This window comes from Hirsutella rhossiliensis, assembly GCF_020360975.1.
Source record: "Hirsutella rhossiliensis strain HR02 chromosome Unknown scaffold00015, whole genome shotgun sequence".
In the NCBI taxonomy this organism is placed as follows: domain Eukaryota; kingdom Fungi; phylum Ascomycota; class Sordariomycetes; order Hypocreales; family Ophiocordycipitaceae; genus Hirsutella; species Hirsutella rhossiliensis.
Window position 1 is genome coordinate 477,935 of NW_025408681.1, and position 16,684 is coordinate 494,618.

General features: G+C 55.8%; 4 protein-coding genes across 4 annotated transcripts; 1 reads left to right on the top strand and 3 right to left on the bottom strand.

Annotated features, from left to right (window-relative positions):
• Positions 1 to 2,010: 2,010 nt before the first annotated feature.
• HRG_10191 (Ribonuclease H-like protein) lies at positions 2,011 to 4,517 on the top strand (the record flags this gene model as incomplete). Its single annotated transcript, XM_044868662.1, has 4 exons — positions 2,011 to 2,440; positions 2,779 to 3,048; positions 3,091 to 3,543; positions 3,886 to 4,517. The coding sequence occupies 4 exons, from the start codon at positions 2,011 to 2,013 to the stop codon at positions 4,515 to 4,517; spliced, it is 1,785 nt and encodes a 594-aa protein (XP_044716017.1).
• A 2,271-nt stretch (positions 4,518 to 6,788) lies between these two features.
• HRG_10192 (piwi domain-containing protein) lies at positions 6,789 to 10,450 on the bottom strand (the record flags this gene model as incomplete). The annotated part of the gene is made up of 7 exons (XM_044868663.1): positions 6,789 to 8,479; positions 8,534 to 8,666; positions 8,724 to 9,030; positions 9,161 to 9,730; positions 9,790 to 9,979; positions 10,039 to 10,068; positions 10,411 to 10,450. 7 exons carry the CDS (start codon positions 10,448 to 10,450, stop codon positions 6,789 to 6,791), a joined length of 2,961 nt encoding a protein of 986 aa, XP_044716018.1.
• An 897-nt stretch (positions 10,451 to 11,347) lies between these two features.
• On the bottom strand, positions 11,348 to 13,927 carry HRG_10193 (kinase; the record flags this gene model as incomplete). The annotated part of the gene is made up of 4 exons (XM_044868664.1): positions 11,348 to 12,010; positions 12,184 to 12,356; positions 12,417 to 12,464; positions 12,607 to 13,927. 4 exons carry the CDS (start codon positions 13,925 to 13,927, stop codon positions 11,348 to 11,350), a joined length of 2,205 nt encoding a protein of 734 aa, XP_044716019.1.
• A 1,642-nt stretch (positions 13,928 to 15,569) lies between these two features.
• HRG_10194 (uncharacterized protein) lies at positions 15,570 to 16,659 on the bottom strand (the record flags this gene model as incomplete). The annotated part of the gene is made up of 3 exons (XM_044868665.1): positions 15,570 to 16,262; positions 16,318 to 16,471; positions 16,529 to 16,659. The coding sequence occupies 3 exons, from the start codon at positions 16,657 to 16,659 to the stop codon at positions 15,570 to 15,572; spliced, it is 978 nt and encodes a 325-aa protein (XP_044716020.1).
• Between the last annotated feature and the right edge of the window lie 25 nt (positions 16,660 to 16,684).

Sequence of the window (16,684 nt, forward strand, 5' to 3'; positions counted from 1 at the left end):
AACCGTCTAGCGGCATCTATCTGTCCAATTGACTCTTACGCCATCTTCCTCTTTCGGAACTGTGATATACTAGTCCTTGGCTGATGCCTGCGAGCCGCCCCTGGGAGGGAATCCATAGCGGTTGGCCTTCCTCTTTGGCCACCCTTCCATCAGATGATGCTTGCATCCTTGGCCGGAACACCGTCAGCTTCTGCATTAATGCGCCGGTCACCCCCTCACTAACGTCATTAGCAGCCAACTACCAAGTATGAGCAGGGACAGACTTCCAAAGTGATTAGGGAGTCTTAAGTCAGACTATCTTGTAGGATCCCCTGTACTGAGGGCCAGGGGGTGGGCATGAGGCAGGATCACGCATTGATCTCTACACCATCAGCTTAGCTTGAAGCAAGGCAATATATATGCATATATATTGGAAGTAACGGGAAGTGACGTAGCTTGCGGAGATACTGCCACCGAGCCATGGGGCGGGATGCTGAAGTCGAGATTAACAGCTTCAAGAAGCGTGTCAAGTCGGTGAACAGATTGCAGGTGGTTGCACAACGTGGTGGCCACATTGCGTCTCCAATCTGCAAGGCATGGTCGAGCGGACGATTCGAGGGAAGGGAAAGTCGGCCCCAAGGTCGTGCCCGGGGAAGCCGGGACGGCTAGAGGGCAGCCTAAGGGGTGGTCTCGACTCAGGCCAGAGCCGGCGTAACTACCTGCTCCGTGGTGTCGATGGCTGGGATATTTAACACCGGGAAGAAGGGGGTGTAAGGAGAAAGTTTACAATGGAGGGGGCGTGGGGGAGGTGCTACACCGTGCTAGACGATGAGGCCGGATTCTGGCCACTTGATACACCTCATACTGCTTTGTTGCTCTAGCCTGTAGCATCAGCGAAATTTTATCCTGCGCGGCTGAACGAGAAGATACCGGTAAAGAGGCCAGAGAAGGCGAAATTGACAGGGAAGGATGGCTGCGACGGGAACCGGGTTGCCCATATCGGCACAATAACTCCGGGAGTAAGAAGTAGCACCTCGGTGAGACATGCGTTACAGTTGGGGCAAGAACTGGGCATAACGGTTGGAGTTTGTTACCTCCGATCATCCAGCCAGCCTGACGACCGTGACGTGCGCACGGCAACACAACCGTGGTTCTCTCAAAGTCAGGGAGGAAGTATTGCCTCGCCAGCTCTGTTCTCATCTACTCGCCATTGATCACAGGCTTCATTTCCCGCCCCCGTTATTTCCAAATTTCACTCTACTGTATGCTCTATTTTTGAGCAAAATATGACAACATGGCACGACAAAGACGGCGACAACAAAATGACGGGAGAGCCAAAGCGGACGCGCAGCAAATCTTCTCGAATCAGGGCTCCCGGGAAGACTATAGGCACCTCTCGATGTGCTACCATGCCCCACCCCCCTTTCGGTAACACCCACCTTTCGGTAGCGCATTAGAAAATATCCCCACCAAAAACCATCAATTTCACTTACACCGATTCCAGCCAGCTTTGAAGATATTCACAAGCCGTCACTTGGAGTAGATAGAGGATTGATTGAATTCTACTTTTCGATGGTTGAATGTTTGTACAAGGGTCTGTGGCCTGTGCGTACCTTGCACGCGAAATTACCATCCAACCCCCTAATCTCCTTCCGCCTCCTGACGATGATTCTTCTCGTTATTCCTCCACCACATGACCAAAATGACCTTAAAGCGGCCTCGGGTATTTATACGGAGGATATTATGCCTAATGCGATAATTGATGTCACAAAAACGGCTTGTCGCAGTACCGCGCCGCCCAAAGTATGACATACCTCAGCAGTCTATTTCCGACAGACTCAAAGGCCAGGTAGCCCTGGCTGATCAGATCCAGCCTCGTCAACTCTTGAGTAAGTCTCAGGAAGCTCGCTTGGTTTCTTGGATCCTCCGCCAAGAGTCTCTCGGCTATGCTCCCTCCCACAGTCAGATCCGCGCATGTGTGGAGGCTCTTATGAAGCAACTGAACAACGAGCGGACAGTGGGGCGCAAGTTATGGATGCCTTCCTGTCGAAGAAGCAACAGCTGAAAGAGGACCTCCAGCGGTCGCGGAGTAGAATCTCCATCTCCTTCGACCTCTGGACCTCGCCAAACCCGTACGCAATCCTGGGTGTCGTCGCCATGTGGATTGACGCCACCGGCAAGCGACGAAGTACCGTCCTGGGCATGCGACGCGTTCATGGCGAGCACAGTGGCGAGAATCTTGGGTCGACCGTTCTCGAATTACTGAAGGAATATGACATTGGCGGAGATCAGATTGGATACTTCATGCTGGACAATGCTTCATCCAATGATACCGCTGTTGAGTTTATACTCAAGGAGCTCTGCCCATGGATGAAGCCGCAACAGCGTCGCCATCGCCGACTGCGCTGCTTGGGTCACATTGTCAACCTCTGCTGCCAGGCGTTTCTCATCCGTCGAAATTGTGAGAAGCATTTGGCAAAGCTTGAAAAGCACCACCAGCGCGGAGATTACGTGAAGGTAGAGGAGCTGTGGAAGAAGTTTGGATGTTAGGCCGGCTCCATAACCTTGTGCGGTACATCCGGCTTACTCCTCAAAGGCGGGAGGAGTTTGCAGCAATTATTATCGGCGGCCATCTCTCCGAATTCGATGGGCTCGAGCTTATCCAGAACAACTCCACACGCTGGAATTCGTGGTTTCATTCGATCACACGAGCGTTAAATGTTCGAGAACGTTTGGAAATCTTCTCAGCTCGTCATGTACCAGGGAAAGGGTCTCAAGGGATTTCGAACTTCAAACTAGATGGACAGCACTGGTTCGAGCTCGAAAAGATCGAGCTCGCACTAAAAGACTTCTTCGCGGCAACTATGCTTGCTGAAGGAAACAAGACATCCCTCGCTGACTGGTTTTCGACTTTGGACTGTCTTCTTCGCGAGATCAACGAGACGAAGGATCACTACCATGACGTTCACGAGGAAGACGACAACGACAACTTCACGTGGAAGTATCTCCAAGGTTGTGCAGATGCTGCGTGGTCAAAGTGCGAGGAGTATTACAGCAACCGACAACGGAGTTGGCAACTTCGATTTCCTGAAGATACTGATCTTCCGCCAGCGTATTACGCAGCTCAAGTACTCAATCCGTATCGAAAGTGGGCATGGTTCAGGCAAGAATGGGTTCTTCAGGGCGACGAAGGAAGACAGAAGTGGTATGAAAGCGCACAGCTGGCGGTGAAGCAGCTCTGGGAGACAGAGTATAAGGGAAAGTACCCTGTTGAGGCGCTACCACCTCCAGTCAGGAAGGACAAGGATCCAGACCCGGCATTCGATCGGCAGAGGGAACATAAACGCATTCGCATAGACGGCCCGGCTGCTGCCACCGATCTGTATGAGCAGTATATTTCGACCGACCGGCTGCATGACGAGGAGGCAGGTTGCGATGAGGCCATCGCCTATTGGCTATCCCGTTATGACTCGCAAAGAGACCTCGCCCGCTTCGCTCTGGATCTATTTGCAGTTTCCCCAATGTCAGATGAGTGCGAACGGCTTTTTAGTAGCGCAAAGCTTGGTATAGTTGATCGTCGAGGTAGGCTTAAGGCAGATATCATAGAGGCTTGCGAGTGTCTACGTGCCTGGTATGGGAAGCCTCGGGCTGAGGATAGCGAAGATAGCGGGGATAGCGAGAATGAAAGCGATCAAGCTGACAGCTAGTAGCCAATACATTTCCCTATTTTTGCAACCCGCCTCATTCTGAGCGGTCTTGGCGGTATTACTGGTATTACCGGTAAGCCATACCGGTAAGGATATCAGCAGGTGGTATGGTATGGTATAGAGGTCATACCATACCATACCGGACCATTCCGATCACTGCCATCATCCAAAAACCCCTGGAAGGCCAAGGCATGCGCAGCTGTACAGATTGCGGTCAATGGCGCCTCCAATTATGGAAGACAAGTCCGACCGGACCGCTTGAAGACCTGCAAGGAAGCCTTGAAGCAGGCCAGGTGGAAGAGCCTTCTCGATGCAGTCAAGGAATCTGGAGGCAGTCAGCAGCAGACCAGCAGCACAGGGGAGCCGCGGAAGCGAGGGGACTTTGTCGGCGTGGCCATCAGCGCTGAATGCCTCTCTGATGGAACAACAGAATCGGTTTTTGCAGCATTGCAGCAGCAGCATCCTCTTTACGACTCCACAATCTACGACGGGGGTGCAACCACGCACGTCGTCAACAACAAGGATCTGCTGGCCGACATCAGGGAAGCATCAGAGTCTGACTACATCCTGATTGGCGACAGCAGCCTCAAGGTCCAGGCGAGAGGAACTCGAAGGATGGAAGACATACTTGATGGCGAGGATGGGAAGAACACACGGGCACTTGTCTTGCTCGATGTGGCCTTCGTTCCACGATTCCACACGAACATCGTCAGCGCAAAGAAGCTTGAGAAGAAGGGCTTGTGGCACCGTGGCTTTGACAACACGCTTAGAATGGGAACGTACGACGACAATGACGTCCTTTGTCGGCTTACGGAAAAGTACGATATCTAACTGGCCTCACCACTTGGCGTCCACAGGGGAGGCGTCCTAGCCAGCCACCGTCAGAGTGTAACCAAGAGGTCAGAAGTAATGCCCCTCGGGCTGGGACGAGTGGGAATGTCAAACTATATTCCGCCCCAGTCGAGGAGGTGTCCCGACCCACATGGGCACCGTTCTTGTGTATATAACTGGGACCTTCGTCCCCTTGACTTGGGCAGTGGTTAAGGCTAGTTAACTCTTACATGCATGGCATCTTCCTGTTCATTTCTGACAGCGTTCAAGTCCTGGCGTGGAAACTTTTCAACGAGCTCGTAAAGCCTCATGACAAATTCGTGGCTCGCACCTTGATTTTAACGTAGTACTGAAAATCATTCTTATCAGATTAACATCTTTCAACAATCAGCAGCGTGGGCCGTTTTCCCTTGCCTCCTCGCCGCTGAGCAGGCCGTCATTCTCGTTACATCGGATCGAGCCCCCGTGGAGGACCTTGCTGCAGTGGATGCTTATGGGTCGTCTGCAATCGAGGAACCTCGCTCCGGAGAGACAGATACTTCGATGAAGGAATCCGCTTCGAAAACTGAGCCTAGGTTACGCTCAGATTGAAGGACGGAGATAAAAATGAATGGCGGGCCGTAGCATCAACCGAGTGGATGGCTTCTGGTGCTCAGTGAAGGATGGTGGTCAAAAGTCAGGGGGGAAGGAATGAAGGGTTGCGTAAATGGCTGGTAAAATTAGCGCGAATGCACCAGTTTCCTTCCGTCGCACGAGGGCGCCGCAGTTGACGTATGCCGCGAGTTCCGCGTCAGCTTTGACAGTGGACGGCTGCCCAAAGCCTGCTCGGTTAACAACATGGCCATCGGTTGTGAGCATCGGTGCCCCGAAGAGCTTGATGACCTCTCTCCCGTCGAAGATTGCCCTGCATGCGTCTTTTGGCTATATCACCAAGTTCACAGTCGACAACAAGACCCGTTCGGGAATAAGCTACCGCAAGCACGTGAAAGGACATATCGTCGTCTTTCCGAACAAGGTGGACGGTCTTGTGGCCACGGTTCTTCCTCATCCCCTACTGCATGCCATTGAGAATATCCACGTCTCCTGGAGCGGTTCGGGTAAGCCTGGCTCCGCAGACGTCAGACACCTGCTTCAGGTGCGCAAATCTCGAGTGGCAGCTGCCCTGGCATGGCTGCAAAGGAACAACCCGCTTTACGAGGATGTCGCAATCAACCAAGCAGAGATAGATGGCTGGCAGTATGCCAACGGCTCCAGTGTTCCGACCGTCATCATGGACCGCATGCAAAGAAAGGAACCGTCGACCGTTGAGAAGACACAAACGGACCACATAGTCCCGGACACTGATCGAGGCTTGGAGGAAAACAGCCCTAGAAGCATCGATGAACTCGTGAACTCGATCGATCCTACTTTCGTCGCTGAATCTTGCGATTTCGGCTGTACTCTGTCGACTGAGCAGACTAAACCCTCTCCTGGTGAGCCGCGACTCTTGTCCCCGGCTCGGCTGCCATCGGCCAGAAAGTTGACACTGTCTGTGAGATGTCTACGTCCGGCATGTTTCCTCTCAATGGACCGGCTGCCTTCGCGGAGTTCGATAAACTGTCGTTTCTGGCCGACATCGTGAACGCCAATCCGTATCGACATGGAAACTCTGTGCCGTGCGTTATGCAGGTCCAAGCTACGCGAGACCAGCCGTTTGTCCGAGTAGAGCGTGGTGCGGATTTTGCAGACAACCTACACGAAGATTTCTTCCCTCGAACATTTCCGAAGCTTTTTCTGTGGGGAAAGAAAGGGCGGCCCGAAATCGAAGTGCAGCTCGAGTCACGCGATGCTGCCGACCGTTATCCGAATCACTCTCTGAATTACTGGGCCAGATACGTATTGCAACGGCATGGAGGCCGATTTGCCACCCATCCTGTCTTTTGTTTCTTAGTATTCAACACCCTCCTTCGCTCCTCCAACCGCAGCCGAGTGGGCCGAGAAGCCCCTGGCTGACAAGGTCACGGTGAGCGACGAGTACAAGAGGCGCCTGGGCATGGCGGGTGGAAGCACGGGCGAGGCGAGGCCCAAGATATAGAAGTCCTTCACGTGCAATTGCGCCATCATCGTGTCTATACATGACTGTGGCCGCCCACGGACAGACTGACAATTTCTCGTGTTCCGCCGAGCAGGCCACCCGATAACCGAGCCACTCCGGCATCCAAATCGACCACGTCTGCGTGCCCCCTACATATCCAGCAGCACCAGACACTCGGAATCCAAACCGCCCCCGGGCTAGATGTAGTACATGGAGTCCTGCAGCGTCTCATGGACCTGGCGGCTCGCGGCGGGCGACGCCTTGCCGGCGGTGGAGACGCTGTCAGCGTCGCTCGCATCGAAGATCTCGGGCCGGTGGGCGCGGGCGCGCTCGCACACAATGTCGGCGTAGTAGGCGGGCGGGCAAATGCTGACGGCCTTTGTGGCTCGGCCGTACAGGTAGCAGAGCTCGTGGGTGAGGCGCTCGAGCTCGTTGGCGGCTGTGGCCTTATACTTTTGGCGGAAGATCTCGTCGAGGATGACGGTGTAGTGGGCCGGGCGCGCGGTGCCCTTGAGGGCGTGGTGGGCCGTCAGGAAGAAGTCCCAGTAGCGGGCCTGGGTGACGCCGCGGTCGACGACGGTGCCGTTGCGGATGTTGCCCGAGTCGGACATGGCGTCGCTGCTGGTCGGGAAGAAGCGCGTCTGGTGGCGCTTGACCGAGACGACAATGGTCAGGCGCGGCGGCGACGCATTGGCCGGATACTTGGCGCGGCAGGCCTGGCGGATCGACGGCAGCTCCAGCTCGAGCACCTGCGAGAACTGGCCCTCGGACACGCCGTCGCGGAAGATGACGATGTTGTCGGGAAGGGCGCCCTGGTTGTGCTTCTGCCACAGCTCGAGGCGCGTCTTGAAGGCGTCGACGAGCTGCCCGCTCAGCATCTCTTGCTTGGACGGCTGCTCCCACGACACGGCCGGCCATTGCGCCAGATCCTTGTCGATGCTGGCCACGAGCCCGACCAGGCTGGGCGCCTCGCGCGCGTCGCGGGCCGTCGTCATGTTGGTCGGGTGCGTCACATCGTAGCCGGCCACCATGGTCCTGCCCTCCTTGAGCAGGCCCACGTCCTCGCGGAGCCGGTGGTTGACGCCGCCGGCCTTGAGGTTGACCTTGAGGCCGACGTTGGCGTAGTACATGAAGTTGTTGGGCTTTAGCAGGTGCTTGGACGTGACGACGCTGGTGTGGATGCCAAAAGTGCAGTCGCCGAGGCTCTTGATCCTCGAGTACAGGCCCTGGCTGTCCTTTTCTGTCAGGACGAAGAAGACGTACTGGATCCGGTTGTTCTTGGCCCACGTGAAGAAGTTTTCGAGCCCGTCGCTCATGGCCCGGTCCCAGCTCGTAAACATCTTGCCGTCGCCCGGCACTAGGGGCGAGTCCTTGATGCGGATGCCCATGTTGCTGCCCAGGAACTTAGCAAAGTCCTTCATGGCCGGCACCTCGATGATGGGGCTGTCGCTCCGCTTCATGATGTTGAGAAAGGTCCAGCGCTCAATCATGGCCCCGGGCTTGACCACGCGCACGTTGCGCATGTTCCAGCTGCCGTTGAAGGGCGACACGTCGGACCGCTTCTGCTGGTTGTTGAGGTAGCTGATCATGGGCACGTTGAGCACCCGGCCTCGGACCGTGAGGAGGCCCTTGTCGACCGAGATGCCAAAGGGCTTGAGTCCGTTGTCGTCGAGCCCGAGCGTCTTGCGGCCGTCGGCGCTGATGGACGTGGCGTTGGAGAAGGGCGAGCGGCATGCCACGTCCAGCATGGCTGTTGTCTCGTTCATGGTGAGCCGCGCCTTGACCGACTGGCCCGGCTGGATCTCGATGACCTCGGCAGGGAAGAGCGTCGGCTTGTCGGCGCGGCCCAGGTTGACCAGCGGGTAGTCCTTGAGGGTTTTCTTGTACTCTGCAGCCAAGGGTCAGTCGCCCATGTATCCCAAGAAATGGCAGCCAAACTCACTCATCTTGAAGTAGTCAAAGACGGAAATGTACTGGCCGCCGCCTTTGCCGTCGTTGAGGAAGAACTGCACCTGCTTGGGCCCCGGGTACTCGTAGTTGGGCGCAAACTTGAGTGGCTTGCCGTCGGAGGGCTTCTGGCGGGACAGCTCCGACTGGCTCACGATGGCGTGGATGGACTTTGTCCGGCGCACCGCCTCGCCCGTCGACAGCGTGATTTCGGCCCAGACGCGCGTCTTGGGCATGAACTTGGCAAAGGCCTTGATCTTCCTCATGGCCTGGTTGTCAAAGGCCTGCGTCGGCCGGATCTGGAAGCGGTCAAAGAGGTCGGCGAGCCTGCCGGCGGCGCGGAAGACGCCGTGGCTGACGTTTGCGTTGAGCAGAAGCCGGCCGGTGCCTAGGCGGGCCGACTGGAAGAAGCCCCGGGCGGCGATGAGCTGGTGAAAGTCCTGGAACAGGTTGGTGGCGGCCTCGTCTTTGCCAAAGGGGAAGAAGCGGGCGCTGCCGACGGCCGAGATGTCGTGCAGCTTGGAGCGCGGGCCGTGGCCGAGAATGACGTTGAGGCGTCGACGACGTCCGGGTACTTGGGAAGAGGCCGTCGACGGGGCCCTCGCTCATGGTGCCGACGTACTTGAGCAGGGCGTCGAGGGGCGCCTCTGTCGGGCCGTGGATGGTGGCCTCGATGACGTCCCACTTGTCGCCGCTGGTCTCGACGGCCAGCCGGAACCGCACCGGGTTCTCGGCCAGCTTAAGCTTCTGGAGCGAGACGAGCTGGCTCTTGTACTCGGTGGCGAGCACGAGCGTCTTGTCGGCGGCCTTGAGGGTGGCGAGCAGCTCACGGACGGCAAAGTAGAGCTTGCGGCCCTTGACCTCGCGGCTGGCGGCCTTGGACGACTTGGACGGCTCGCCCGACGACGTCTCGGAGCCGACCTGGACAAACTCAAAGGTGTACTTGTACAGCACCATGGGTTTGAAGGTGACGTTGAAGTAGTTGGACCACAGCGTGACGGGCTGGCCGCTTGTGCCAAAGGCCGGCCTCAGGGGAAACACGTCAGTGGACCGGGCCTGGAGGGGCGGCGCCTGGATGTTGGTCTTGGCCATCTGCGCCGCGAGGCCGGCGGCCGAGGATGTCTGCGTCTTGATGAGGCGGTCCTCGAGGGCCGTCACGGCAGCGTCGGGCTGCGGGAAAGATCCATTGACTCTGCGGGCCTTGTCAGCGGGCCGGGTGTCGAGCACGGCAGACGGGGGCAATATACACACCTATACGCCAGCTCGATCGTCGTGTCGCGCGGCCGGCCCCCACGACCACCGCGGAAGCCGCCTCCGCGACCGCCCCGGTCACCGCCGTCGCCGCGGCCGCCGCGATAGCCACCGCGTCCGCTCCGGTCCGAGAAGCCGCCGCGGCCGCCCCGGTCTCCGCCGCGGCCGCGTCCGCCTCTCGCGCCGCGGTCTGACATCGCAACAGCCAAGTCTATCTCCAGGGACGTGTCAAAAAAAATTAACGCGGACCGAGCAAGGGATGTCGCGACAGGCCAGGGTCTTGCTCGGAGCACGGCAGCGGGGGGCTTACATGTTATTTATATATACGTGCACGCCGAGGCGGTGAGCAAGCAAGCAGCGCAGTCTCCGTTTGCGCGTGGCGGCAGAGGCCGTGAAGAGGAATGTGTGCGAGGCAAGCGCAGGCGCAGGGCAGGCCGTTTGCTGCCTGTGAGCAAGAGCACGGGCTCGCACGAAGTGAATGGCGAGATGGGCCGGTGCTGGGTGACGGGCGGCGGGCGGGGAGAGCGCCTTGCAAGAGCTGTGTCCCGTCCTTTATCCTCTTTAGCCAGGGCCTGTTCCCGCAGTCTTTGCACCTCGATGCGCCCGCTGTTCACGACACACTAGAGAACAGGGCCGGAGAGGATGCTGGCTGGCCTGGCATCGTCGTGGAGGAGGCGAAATATGCAGACGAGACGAGGGTGAGGTGGTAGTTCAAACCGTTCCCGCTTTTTTGGTGGATTGTCGCATATCAAGCCTGCCTAGGATGATTATTCATGAAGTGGCGATGTTACGCTGTTGCCTGCTAGGCAACCGCTACTGCGTAATCACGCGACGGACCTTTTCATTTGTGTATAAAGAGCTGCACAACTCCGTGCGTTCGTACATTCCCTTCTTGTTCTTTAGATAATTCTCATCAATTGCCTGATGCCATCTCTGACCCGTGTAGAGCCAAATGTCTGACATGGATACCGGTAGTAGACAGGGTTCAAAGCCACTACACGAAAATCCACATGTGGACTCACATATGGATCCATGTCAAGTACACTCCACTCCATGGAGGCACTGCCACATGTGGAAATCGTGGAAATCGTGGATTCATCGAGGCAATAATGGGGATATGTCCAGGGTCAGGCTCTTACCAGGGTTCAAACCTACTACACAAAATCCACATATTGACTCACATATGGATCCATACCACGTCCGTGATCTTAGTCATCATCCACATCCATTCCATATTCTCAGATGTGTAGTGGAGTGTAACGTAATCCAACCCCTTCCCGGTCAGACCCCCTACTCGGTCAGAAAAATTCCCCACCGCCGCGACCCACACTTATGGCAAGACAAACCGAGCACAATAACCACGACATATTTACTCCAAGAGACAAGTAACTCGATTTAGGACTATCTATTACACGTACGGGCAGTGTGTTCAAAAGACCTACATTTACTACCGGTAGCATAAAAGGATGCTCCATGGTTGGCGATAGACAAAGAAAGTAGTAGTATTAGACACATTCGTCACCCATCGTCATCACGTTCGATCATAAACGTCCCTTTCTCATTCCTGGCCGTCCTCCATCCCCAGGAATGCTGTCCTCACCATCAGAGTATCCTCCGCGAATCCACAACTACCCGCGCCTCGCCGCTTGCATGCTCTGCCCTTCCCTGAACCTGTCGTGTTGCCCGAGTCCAATCTTCTCTTGTTGGGCACCAGCTGCGCAAGTGGCCATCGCACTGGTTCAAGCAATATAGCACGCTCAAAGTCGATCATCATCACACCGTCCGTCTCTTTGTTGATTAGCATGTTGGCGCTTCGCACGTCTTTGTGCACTACACCTTCCTGATGTATCGCCCGCAGGGATGCAAGCGCCTTGGCCTCGAGGATTCTTCTCGTGCTGCCTGCGACCTTGGCCTCGTCAATCATGTCTCCTCCCCATGAAAGAAACGTCATGTGCACGACGTAAACCCGATGGTCGTAGTAGTAGGTCCTCTTCAGCGGCCGAAGGTCTACGGCACCGAGAAAGACGGGTACGTTAACGCCCTGAACCTGCTCTAGGCGCTTGTAGACGGCTGCTTCATGCTCAAGGTCTCGGATGAAGGCCTGCACTGTGCCCTTGCACACAAACGTGTAGCCGTACGACAGAAGGGTCACCTTGAAAAGCACTCCTCGAGCACCGTGCTTTCCTAGCTTCGTGATCCCGGCATCCAGCGTCTGTCGCAGCTGCTTACTCAGAAGTTGCAGCCATGTAGAATGACTGATCGGATGTGGCGCGCGAGTGCATCCTCGAGGTCCGCCATGACACCCCTCGTTGGGACAACGAGGATCGAGGGTGCCTCCCCGAACCAGTCCAAGGAGGCATGCTTGGGTGCAGTACCGCCGTTCCACTTCCTCACCAGTCCCTTGGCGTGGTCGGCGTGCCAGGATTCGTTGACTTCGTCGAGGTACATTTGCATCGCCTCGTCCACGTTGTCCGCGTTGTCCATGTCCTCCTTGCCGCTCAGAGGGGCTCGGCGTATCCGGAGGCCGATATCCCGACTCGTCGTCCGATGATTCCGACTGATCTCGTCTAGTCGCAATTGTGTCGCGCTCGTCGCCTCTTCTACCTCGACGGCGTCTCCTCCCCTGCCGCGTAATCGGCGACCGGTCAAAGTCCTCGTATGTCGTAGGTGCCCAGCTGGACGCGCTGTCCGACGCCATTCGTTCGCTCTCGGGAATCGATCGCAATGTCGTTTCGAAATCCTCCGCCCACCTGATGAGATTCGCCGTCGCCCGATCACGCTCATCCTGCCCGTGTTCCACCCGTCTGCCCGGCCTACCTAGCGCCATCAGGCTGAACGCGAGATACTGTCCCACCGCGGAGCTAGACTGCATATGCTCTGGATGAGCCAACACCTCCGGCCCGGGCTCTGCCAGGTGATAATACAATGTCTCAGGCTCTGCCCAATCCACCTTGAGAAAGACGGTCGCTTCGCCAGTTGTCAGCAACCCGTACTCGAGACCGCCCTCGATCATGTAGTGATACGTTTGTGTGAGGGCAGACGCCGTCAGTCTCTCGGCGTGATATTGAAAACGGCCGTCCGGGTCCATAGATGGCGGGATCGTCTTCCGATTGACGACTTCCTTGTAGATATTCATCGGCCGTAGTCCGGCGCGGAGGTGTGGAGCTGTGAGCTTATGGGGTGCCTTATACTCGGACACGTAGATCATCGTCCGCTTCTCCGGGGATGGGTCATCACCTGACCGATAAATGCAGATTTGGTCGGGCCGCAGCCGATGAAGATCTCGTCGGTGGTCCGGTGTTTGCGGCGGTGTTGACGGGTTCCCCCGGGCGACTACTTCCTCGGCGACGTCGCTGATGGCGTGAGGGTGGTTCTCGAAGACGATCCCGTTTCCCATGTCGAATGCGTCGCACACCTCGTCAATCTGCCTGAGTTGCTCCATAATGACTCTGACAGGATCTTCGACACTATTATGCATGAAGTATTCCAGCGTCTTCTCATCTGCTATCGGTCGCTGCGCCACTCTCCGTCCTAGACCGGCTAGGAAGTTTTGGCTCTCGAAGACACGAATGTCGACGGGCAGACATTCGTAGAGAGTATTGAAAACGCTCCCCTGCAGTTCCAGGAAGCGTGGCCAAGGCTCAAGACTAGTAGGGCACAGCTTGTTTCGGGGGTTGGTGATGGAACCCCTTGACGTAAGCCTGCGGTCTCTTTCCACCGTGAACTGGGAAAAGACATGGTGATGACAAGCAGCGATGTACTCGTCGAATGTGGTCGGTCGCGTCTGTTCCTCTGCTTCTTCGGCGCGTTGCTGCTCCTTCTCGGCGCGTTGCTGCTCCTTCTCAGCGCGTTGCTGCTCCTTCTCGGCGCGTTGCTGCTCCTTCTCGGCGCGTTGCTGCTCCTTCTCGGCACGATCTCGCTCTTGTTGACGCTCTCGTTCTGCTTTTTCGGCGCGTTGTTGCTCCTTCTCGGCGCGTTGCTGCTCCTTCTCGGCACGATCTCGCTCTTGTTGACGCTCTCGTTCTGCTTCTTCGGCGCGTTGTTGCTCCTTCTCGGCGCGTTGCTTTTCGCTTGCAATGCGTTCTTCTGCCTCACGAAGTCGCCTCTCTAGCTCCTCGATCTTGTTTGTTTCCTGCATGTGGTAGTGATGTTGGCTGGAACTTGTTAAACGGGTGTTTTGAATGGTGACGACACCTTCATGGGAACGAATACTACAAAAAGGCTAACTTACAGGCAGTTGAGACGGCAATTACCTCAGCAAGCTCAGGCCATTAGGGTCGTGCCTCAGGCACCGGACCAGGCTATACCTAATCGGTACGGTCCTCGACCAAATGGCCTGAGGTCCGTGTCAATGGTTTTGGGCGTGAGTCAAGATGAACACAACGCGTTTCCTGCAAAACGATAGACACATATATCTTGGCTGAGGCAAGCATTACGCAACGCTCAATAGAATCATGCCCATTTTGAACGGTACTTCTCTACGGTTCGTAGGCTATATGGCGGAAGAGTGGCTGGGATGATGATTGTGCCAAAGTCTTAGCTCTCCACGTACCAGAGTTTTCCACAAGATACAGGCATACGGATGTAAAAAAAAAAAAATTCGGATAGGGAGTGCCTTAATAAACAGCCCAGTGAAATTAAGGACATATATAAGACACTTTGATGTGATCATTGATGGATATGGAAAAAAGTGATACTCCAGAGTCGCGAAAATTGTCGAGTAGTCAGTGTGAGGTGTTGGACAGAATCCTCAGGCCATTTGGTCGAGGACCGTACCGATTAGGTATAGCCTGGTCCGGTGCCTGAGGCATGGGCAATTGATATGCGCGCCGAACCACTTTGCTACGGACGCCGTCTTACGGACGCCGTGTGGCTGACCCTCCTAAATCTGGCAATTAATATTCCTCTTGCATGCGCCTAGCCGCTTCCAGCTGACGCGAATCAGACCTCTAAGTAGCCTTAAGGGTCGAGGCCATATAGAAGTCATGACGAAAAAGGGTGTCGCATATCAAGCCTGCCTAGGATGATTATTCATGAAGTGGCGATGTTACTCGCAACGCCGCTGTTGCCTGCTACCGTAGGCAACCGCTACTGCGTAATCACGCGACGGACCTTTCATTTGTGTATAAAGAGCTGCACAACTCCGTGCGTTCGTTCATTCACTTCTTGTTCTTTAGATAATTCTCATCAATTGCCTGATGCCATCTCTGACCCGTGTGGAGCCAAATGTCTGACAAGTAGTTTTGGGTTTTTTTCCCGTCCAGAAGAGCCTTTCGTTCCTCAAGGCATTCGTTCCTCAAGGCATTGGCGACAGGAGAAAGTTGGCGACAGGAGAGAGTTGGCGATAGGAGATAGGAGACAGGAGAAGTGAAAGGAAGACAGGAAGAAGAGTGAGGTCGAGAAACGAGATAGGGTGAGAGACGTAGAGCATTATCGTGAGTGAAACCGAGACAGAGCGGAGGGGAGGCAGGCTAGGGCTAGCCGCTAGGCCGCTGGAGGGAGATCTTTCTTTGCAAAGGCGCAAAGGGCGTAGAGAGACGGCAGGGTTGAAGAGATATGTGGGTGGGTAATGCATGTCTGGGCGAGTGGAAGGCTCAGAGGATTTACAGGTGCTATAAGTCGTAGATATAATCAAAATAAGGAGTATATTGGGGAAGTTTTGACTCGATTGTCTTTGTGAAAAGGAGAACAAGAGAAGAGACTGTGTTATTCGAGCCTTTGGCACTTGAGTTTGAGGATAATGAAACATGTTGTCATGTTGTATTGTTTCGTTTGTTGCTTTATAGAAAATTCTTGGGCGGACGTCGGGCGCGGAGCGGTCGGGAAGAGATGGACGCGGGAGGTCTGATAGAGCCAGAGGCGGATGTGCCTGGGTGATTGAATGGTTCGGTGTCCGTCTCTGACTCTGCGGGGTCTTCCGGGGACAGAAAGGAGGAAGTGCCGGACTGGGCGGAGTCTTGATCGTCACAGGCGGTGATTATGGTGGAAGTTTCGGGAGAAAGTCGCGGTCTCTTGGTATGGGTTTGGTAGAGATCGGGCAATGACCGACTTGATGTCAGTATAAGGGGATCGACTGGGCTGGATGCAGGCGACGTGGGGAAGGCGGGGCTTTGGGCGGCCTTGCGCTTTTTGGTAGATGTAAACCTGGCCAACTCATCGCTATAGTCCGAGGGATTGCCGACCGTGCCCTTGGGTGTCGTCGGCAGTAGTTGTGTCGCAGAAACCTGGTTGGACATGGCCCTGTCGAGGAAAGTCCACGTATCGGGGACGACGATGAAGATATAGTCTTGGTCGAAAGCCGGGACATGTTTCATGATCTGGTGATCCAGTAAGCCGGTGATTTTGCCCGTACAAGTGAAGAGAGCGTTCGGCTGGAACTGGCTGTCGTGCCTCTCGGTCATCTTCTTGCATAGAGAGGTCCAAGGATTGGCGTGAATGGGGAAGATGACGAAAACTTGGAAGGGGTGAAAGCCCTTGAAGGGTGTTTTTGCCGGGAATCCCAGGACAAATATAGGTGGAGAGTTGGACAAAGCCGCAGCACCTCAGCTGGCTGTCGTCAAGGGCCGCAGCCGAGTTTCCATGCAGGAGGTCGCGGCCGGAGCCGATGACAGGTCCCGTGAAGGAGACAATCGGTTGTATCGTTGGGAAAGCATCCACCGAGTTGAGGGTGCGAGTGACGACTCTGCGGATATCGTCAGGGAGGGTAGTGGCGACAGAGAGGTTTGGAGAATAGACTTACGGTTGGTAGCTGTGATCGCGGACTATAAGCGCGGGGACGGTGTATTCTGTGATGTTATCATCGACCGACTCCAAGCCATCACGTCGCTCGATTTCCCACGTCAGGGCAAAGGGATGAACACGGCCGACCATAAAGAATCATTGCTCGGTCCATTCG